At 38.9% G+C, this 8,257-nt stretch overlaps 1 protein-coding gene across 3 annotated transcripts in view; it reads left to right on the top strand.

Annotated features, from left to right (window-relative positions):
* Positions 1-7,975, top strand: part of tcea1 (transcription elongation factor A (SII), 1) — a 69,643-nt gene extending 61,668 nt beyond the window's left edge. For 2 of the 3 annotated variants that reach the window (XM_041190621.1, XM_041190623.1), the window contains exons 8-10: positions 4,132-4,278; positions 7,110-7,181; positions 7,673-7,975. In XM_041190621.1, the coding sequence (XP_041046555.1) occupies positions 4,132-4,278; positions 7,110-7,181; positions 7,673-7,681 (228 nt within the window). In that variant the 3' untranslated portion in view covers positions 7,682-7,975. The remainder of the gene's footprint in view (positions 1-4,131; positions 4,279-7,109; positions 7,182-7,672) is intronic. The other variant, XM_041190620.1, reaches the window with a different exon arrangement.
* The last annotated feature ends 282 nt before the right edge of the window (positions 7,976-8,257 follow it).

Raw genomic sequence — 8,257 nt, forward strand, 5'->3', positions numbered from 1 at the left:
GGGATCATCTCAGTTGGACACATATACATTAGCTAGGATCAATGGACAGTTTAAAAAGTTGGCCTTGTACGATAATTTAGCGGCCATTAGGGTCAGCTATAACCTGAGAGTGAACAAAAGGAATGCCTTTATGGATTACAATTGCTGCACCTCTCGCTTTACTGTGAAAATTAGAATGAAACATTTGCCCAACCCAACCCTTCCTCATTTGAAGTGATCTGATGTATGTAAGTGAGTTTCCTGCAGGAAGGCAATGCCCACTTTCAGATGATGTAAATGGGAGAGAACGTTATTTCTTTTAACTGGGTGATTTAGACCTTTCACATTCCAGGTGACAAAATGGATTGGACAACCACTTTGTGAGGCCTTAATATTAAGACATTATGATGATAAAAGCATATCAAAGCATATAACCCCCATAGATTAACCAGTGAATAAAGGATTAAATATTTTTGAACCAGAACTCATACACCTAAAGGATATTAAAAACTGACCAAAAGGAAAGTACATATGTATATTTGGAAAAAAGCAAGAAAGATAGAAAACAGGAGAAAATTAAAGGGAGGAAAAAATAGAAGAGGAAGAAGGAAAGAAAAGCTTACATCCCCTCCCCAAACGAATTGAATGCTACCCCTCACAGTTAGTGTACTATTCATACCTATCTTAACAGTGTGTGTTGAAAACACAGCCCACATTAACGCAATATGCAATCAAATATCCCAAACAAAAGTATTGGAAAGCTCAGCATATGCTAAACAAGGTGCAGAATCTGCCCAAAGCAACAATTTTGTAATACAGTACTTAACAACAGAGGGAGAATATAAAGAGAGATTCAACTCTCAAAAGAATTCAGTTGCACATGTGGTAAAAGGTAAAAAAAAAAAATAGGATTTCTGTAAAACTTCCTGCAATTAGTGCATTTTGGACGTAAGTTTTGTTGGTTATACAAATCTCTTTGTATCTTATGTAATTAATAGAACTACCATGCATAGTTACCTAATTAAGCATTGAGTACTGTTTTGGCCTGGGTGAAGTCACAATATTACATATTAAGAGAAGTTACAATTGTGCCCTTGAAAAAGGTTGAAGCTTCTTGCCATGTTGAAAATCTTATTTCATTGAAAGTCACATGTAGGCGAGCAGGGTGGAGAAAGCCATATTCAAGTCTGGCTTCACAAAGTTGGGCTTTAACAAATTTATATTCTCCACAACGCCGTGCTAGACCCACGCTGAGGTCGGGGAAATGAATACCTTGCTTCCACAAAAGTATAGTTGACCCTTTTCTCTAGAAAGACGCATAACTTGCTCCTTCACTGTATAGTGATGCAGTCTCAGTATTAATGGCCTTGGGGGCTCACCAGACTGTGGCTGCAACGGTAAAGAGCGATGGGCTTGATCCACTACCGGTGGTGAATCGAAACTCTCCTTGCCAAAAACCCCCCAAAAGAAGTGCCTCCGTAAAAGTTGTAGGGTTTCCCTGTTCCGCACCCTCAGGCATTGAGAGAATCCTTAAAATCTGCCTTTGGCTGCGATTCTCCAGGTCATCCACCTTCGTCAACAATTTAGTATTTTGGTCTTCCAGCTGAGTGCAGAAGGCCTCCAATGCCACAATTCTGTTGCTTGAGTCCATAGCTGATTGTTCAACATTCCACAATCTTTGATTGAAGGAGGCGACAGAGGCTTGTAGAGTAGCAACAGAGGAACACCATTCCGAACGGAGTGCAGCAGTGAGAATAGTGCTCTGTAAGTCAGCAAGTGTGCTGATAGAATTAAATTAAGCGTGAGAAACCGCCATATTGTTACCAGCTGAAATATCTGACACTGCAGCCGATTAAAGCACCAGGTCCAGTTTCATTCTGATTGCGTTTGCCTCTGGGTTTAGACATTTCAAATGTATTTTGAGCGTTAGAGCAAATCCCAAAACACTAACAGTCAGAAAGCTGAACCCTTCAACCCAACATCAGCAATTTCCACAGGGATAAACCACAGAAATCATGGAAGCTGTCTTCAGCCACCTCTTACGCTATTTCCATCACATGACTGGCACAAGATCAATTGTTAATTTTAAAACTGAGATTGATAAATTTGTTTGACAATGGTCTTAGGATATGGAGCAAAGGCAGGTATACAGAATTATGTCACAGATCAACCATGACCTTGTTGAATGGTACAACAGGCTGTTATTGTTTCAACTCTTTGAAACACACAGGATTGATTGCAACCAATAGGGTGGAATGCTGAGCTTAATTGTTGTATAAGATGGGATATAACATGCTAGTTATGTAGCAAAAAACATATCATCATGACAAGTAGCGAGGACTGATTGAGGTCGAGGCAACACGGCTGGCTTGTGCCAACAACTCTCCTTCACTTCCTTTTGCTTCTTCTCTAAGACTTTTTGAATTACCCAAGAGCATTAGACTGAAGTCAGCTTGGATCTACTCTTGAGAGTTGTCCTCCTTCACCGCCGACTGCACTGGAGTCCTTCAAAACCTTATCCTTATACGATTTTTCAGGGGTGGACTTGGAGTCATTATTGACAAGACTTCATTAAGAGGTTTCCCTTTAATACAAAGTTCCCAATAGGAAATTGAGTTCCTCGATCAACCCATGGAGAAAAAGCCCACCTTTATCGTGCTTGGGATTGTTTTCCCATGAAAACTCTGCCGTTTTCCTGATCAGTTTTACAGTTCTCGAGGGACACGCCAGCCTTAACTCACTCAGTCAACTTCCCCATTTTGTGTTTCTGTCTGTCGTTGTTTATACTTTGAGCTTCCCTATCAATCTATTTTGGAATAGATTGATTCACTATACAATATTACCTCCATATTCTGCTTTCACATACTGGTTAACTTAAAAGCTTTAGCAAGTAGCTTTTTAAAACAAATTTATAAGCTTTATAACATGGTTGTTTATTTATCCTGTCTACCCTGTTCATTTTCCACTTTGCAGAGGCATCATTTGGGTATTTCTTGTTTCCTCGTTTATTGGTTCTCTGTGCCTGGGCAATTATCATAAATCATATATCAAAATACTTATTGCACTTGTTGCTAATTTAAACTTACAGTATCAATCTAATTCTCTAACTTATTACAAGCTAAATATCATCTATGTATATTCCATGCATATTTCTAATTTCTAACAAGATGTGAGGAGCTGATGCTCCACTCCTATTCCTGTGTTCTTGATAGGTGATGGTCTCCCAAGTGCTTTTGCTGGCGATTTAAGGAGTTAGGATACTGCGCATGCAGGGACTATAAGTGTTGTAGGGTGCAACAAAACCATGATGCCTGGGTCCTGGTGGTCCCTGGTTTTTCAGAAACATTGCTTCCTTACTGCTTGTGAGGTTGATGGATTCTGGGCCTGGAAACTCCAGAGCAACTGAGAGAGGGAGAGAGAAACAGAAACTGTGGGAGAGGGAGGAATGCCTGCTGAAGAGAGGAAGTTAAACTGGAGAGGGAGAGGAAGATGAACGGAGGAGGGTTGGAGAGGGAGAAATAGCAGACATTTATTCAATGTGAACATGTCTGTTAGCGTTGACCCAAATCTTTTGGTCCTCTTTGGATACAGGAGTGCCACTGAAAGTTTGTTTATGTTCTACACTACTCTCATTTCACCATTCTGTATAAAGTAATATCTTTCAAACAGTAATAAATAATCTGTTGTACTGGACTTGATTGAAGAAAGATTGTTGGTCAGGACACTAGAACAATGGTGTAAAATCTTTAATACCTGAATCCCAGAACAAGTGACAGGACCTTGCTTTAACATTTCAACTGAAGGACAGCAGCTCTGAATAATGAAATACTGAAAGTGTCAGCCTACGTTAGGTGATCAGGATGGACTGAACCAACAGCTTTCTGACTCAGAGGATAATGTGCTACCAACTAAGCCCAGCTGACACTTAAGTGCATGCCAATTTCTTTACAAGCAACTGCTTTTGACCACCAACCCCCCTGCCCCCTTTATCAGGACATTCTTCCGAGCATTTTGGTGTGTTTGATTCATATTTAGTTTACAAGTTCTTTACCCAACACTACATAGCTTTAGCTTTTAAGCAGTTTATTCTGGCTTTCCATTTCTAGTGCAAGCCTATGTCTAACTTAAGTGCTTTGTTTTAAACTATCTCAGGAAATGGCGAGTGATGAGCTTAAAGAAATGCGAAAAGCCTTGACCAAAGAAGCTATTCGGGAACATCAAATGGCTAAGACTGGCGGTACTGAGACCGACCTGTTCACATGTGGAAAATGTAAGAAGAAGAATTGCACCTATACACAGGTAAGAGTTTTTGATAAGCACTGCAACATGCTGAAGTGGCGAAGAGAGGGAGTGGGGGTTTTGTAGCGAGGCCTGTTCACTTATTCATGATCCATTACCCACAATGGATAACGTATTGTCTTCTAGTTAATCACATTCTTCACAACTTTGTGAGCATGCTTTAAGAGCATACGGTTAATTGATTGGTCTGGATGGATTGTATCCACATACTTTGAAAGAATCTAGGGAAGAAATGCAGGCATTACTATTCATATTTGATTATTCATTAGAAAAAGCCTCATACCAGAGGACTGGTAGATAGCTAATGTAATTCCTTTATCCAAGAAGGGGGACAAAACATGTCTAGGGAATTATAGACCAGTCAACTTAACATCAGTGGTAGGAAAAATAATGGAATCCTTACTAAAAGGGAGAATAAAAGAACATCTAGAATTGAGAAATACCAATAGTGAATAGTTAGCATGGATTTCAAAAGGAAAATCTTTCTTGACCAAACTTATTGAACTTTTTGAGGAGGTAACAGAAAGTAGACAATATACAGTACATGTAATTTATCTGGATTTTCAAAAGACCTTCAATAAGGTGCCCATGATGGACTAATGATAAGGTCAGAGAATGTGGAGTTGGGGACAAATGGTCAAATGGATTGCTAACTGGATTCAAGACAGAAAACAGAGAATGGGAATAAAGGGTAGACTGGCAGAAAGTAGGAAGTGATGTTCCACAAGGATCAGTGCTGAGAACACTGCAGTTCATGATTTACATTAACAAATTGGACTTGGAATCAAAAACACAATTTCTAAATTCATGGATAACGCCAAATTTAGGGGGATAGTTAGCATGACAGAAAATTACAGGAGGACATCAGTAAATTTGCAACATGGACAAATAATTGGCAAATGGCATATTTTAATAGGAAGAATAGCGAGATCACGTTACTTGGAAGGTGCAAGTCTAGGTAGGGTAGAGGAACAAAGGATCTTGGAAATATAAATGCGTCAGTCACTAAAAGTTGTACCACAGGTTAGCAAAGCCATAAGAAAAGTTAACCAAGCACCCGGCTTTACTTCTTCTAGAGGGATAGAATTGAAAAGTAAGAGAGTTATGGCACACTTGTATCAAATCTTGGTTAGACCACAGTTCGTGTAATGCAAGTAGTTCTGGTTGCCATATTATAAAAAGTACAGAGAGGCACTGGAGAGGGTGCAAATAAGATTTACAAGAATGATAATAGAATGCTTGGGTATACCTATCGTCAGGAAAGGATTTGACAGACTTCTCTCAAAAAAGAACACTGAAGTGTGACCTAACAAGATTTTTGAAATTGTGGAAGGTTTTGATAGAGAATGTTCCCTAGAGGACATCAATATAGTTAGTCAGCAAGAAATTCAATACGAAATTCAGAAGAAGCCAAATTTCACCCAAAGAGTAGCAAGAATGTGGATCTTGCTACCAAGGGGGAGTGGTTGAAGCAAATAGTTTAGGTGCATTTAAGGGGAAACTAGACAAACGTATGAGGGGGAAGAGAATAGATGGTTATGATGGTGGGCTTAGATGAGAAAAGATGGAGGCTCGAGTGGAGTATAAACACTGGCATGGACTGAGTGCACCAAATGGCCTGTTTCTGTGCATATCTCTTCGTAATCCTACGGTTTAAATGTCCTGTGGAGTTACACCTATAATTTAGTAAAAGTTGAGATCTTCATCAATTTACAGTCTGAGTCCTACAAGCAGATACCCTATTTTCCTGAAGAACAGCGATCTTTTGTACGTTCATCTCTTGGATCTGGGATTGAACGCAGCCCTAGCCAGATGGAATGAAAGTATTTTCTCCTGGTTATGAGTTCTAGGTGAAGGTTTGGGCTTAGATGAGAAACCATTTGTCTCTTCTAGGCTGGCTTTTCTATAATGTCTGCTCTACAATGAGTTTTATCTGATTCATTCAATCACCTGAAGGGAAATTTCTTAATATTTTCCCTGATCGCCAAAGAAAAGATCCCTAATATTAGGAGATTCTTGTCTTTGTTCATGCCTGACCACAGTTGTCAGTTGTGGCTCGGTTAATAACGCTTTTTCCCTGAGTTAGGAAGTTCCTGGCCTAAATGCCACTCCAAGATGTGAGCATAAAATTTAGGTTCACACTCTCGTGCAGCACTGTCAAGAGTTTTTTGGATGAGACATTAAACCAAGTCTGCCATCTTCGGTAGATGTGAAAGATCCCATGGCATTATTTTCAAAGAACAGGGGGATTATCCTGGCCAACATTTATCACTCAGTCAACGTCGCAAAAAAAAAAATTGGTCATTATCACATGGCTGATGGTGGGAGCTTGCTGTACACTCACTGGCTGCCACATTTCCCACATTACATAGTGGTAACACTCCAAGAAGTACTGAATTGGCTGGAAAGTGCTTTGCCACATCAGATGGTTGTGAAATGCACCATATAAATGCAAGTCTTTTGTTTCTTTCTCCTCCTCCGCCTATCCTCCTCTGCCCATCTTCTGTCTTTGATGTAAACAATGCTTTGGTAATTATGGTTCCTGCTAGCCAGTTGCACATATTCACTGCTCTTGGGAGTGAGGAAGGAGAAATTTCTTCTAGTCTCAAGTTAATCTGTTTAAATTTACATTGTCCTTCTCTCATATTCTTCAAAAGTTGGACCATATCCTTCGCCAGATTCAATTCTGTTAACTTCATAACTTTAAACCCAAGCGCAGGAATTGCCCGTCTTTTTTTGTGTCTCTGCAGCCTCCATGTCTCAATTTAAAACTTCAATTTGTTCCAAAGAAGGAACAGCTAACCGTATTCTTTCTTTTTATGAACTCTTAGGTTCAGACTCGTAGTGCTGATGAACCAATGACCACATTTGTCGTATGCAATAGCTGCGGAAATAGATGGAAGGTGAGAATCTTTTTTCTATTTAGGTTTGAAATTGTCAGCTTAGAAAAATGGCACATTACATGTATTATTGTATGAGTCAGTAGATGCATCATAAATGAGAAATTACTGTATAATTTGTAAAAGGGCAACTATGGTGTGAACTGAGGAGACATTTCCAGCCTTTCAAGGAGAAAATTATTCCTTCACGGTGATGAGGATCTGGGATGTACTGTCTTAAAGGATGGTACAGGCATAACATAACAGTTTTTAAAAAAAATACTTGGATATGCACTTGAAGATTAATCTGGATAGCTACTTGTCGACTGGCACAGACACAATGGACCAAATGGCCTCCTTCTGTGCTGTACGTTTTTGATTCTATGGTTATACTTCGTTTTAAATGAAAGAGGTGTCTTTTGACATTTGTAGTGTCATATAGTTGAAATCATGACTAGCTAATTTGCTTCAAGTTTTTTCAATGTTCTAATGGTTTGTAATGTTGCTTTTCACAGTTCTGTTGAGATTCTGAAGAAGCTCCAGAAGAGAATCCATTGGACCAGAGGTTGATGAACTTCAATTTCTAATTAGTTGTGTAAATGAGAAGTTAAAACTTCAACAAGGATATTTGTAGAACAATGCATCCCTGTGGCAGACTTTTTTGTATAAATATAGTTTCCTTAAAAACATTCTACTGTGTTTTCCTTGCAGAATAGTTCTTGGAAACGAAAAAAATTGCGCATGTACAAGCAGGCAGCAACCAAGTGTATGAAAAATTTCTTTTTATATGTAGTTTGACATTAAAGTTTTAAAACTTGCTCAATGTTTTATCCGATTCTTGGGTTTGTTTTGAAAGCTGAAACATTACTGCTTTTGGAGATTGCAAATGAGCTGCCTGAATTGCTTGGCTTCTGTCATCTATTTTTGGAACAGCACTATTGAGATAAATCTTAAATCAACACAATTTTTATAAGTCATGAACTCAAAAATAAGTAACATTTAGAGAACCCAACTGCGTATTCGTCTCCTTTGTAAATAATATTGAACTACATTCTTTATTGTCTAAGGTCCCCTGGTAAAGTTTTTAAAAAGCCTTCTTC

The sequence above is a fragment of the Carcharodon carcharias genome, chromosome 6 (genome assembly GCF_017639515.1).
Source record: "Carcharodon carcharias isolate sCarCar2 chromosome 6, sCarCar2.pri, whole genome shotgun sequence".
Lineage (NCBI taxonomy): Eukaryota > Metazoa > Chordata > Chondrichthyes > Lamniformes > Lamnidae > Carcharodon > Carcharodon carcharias.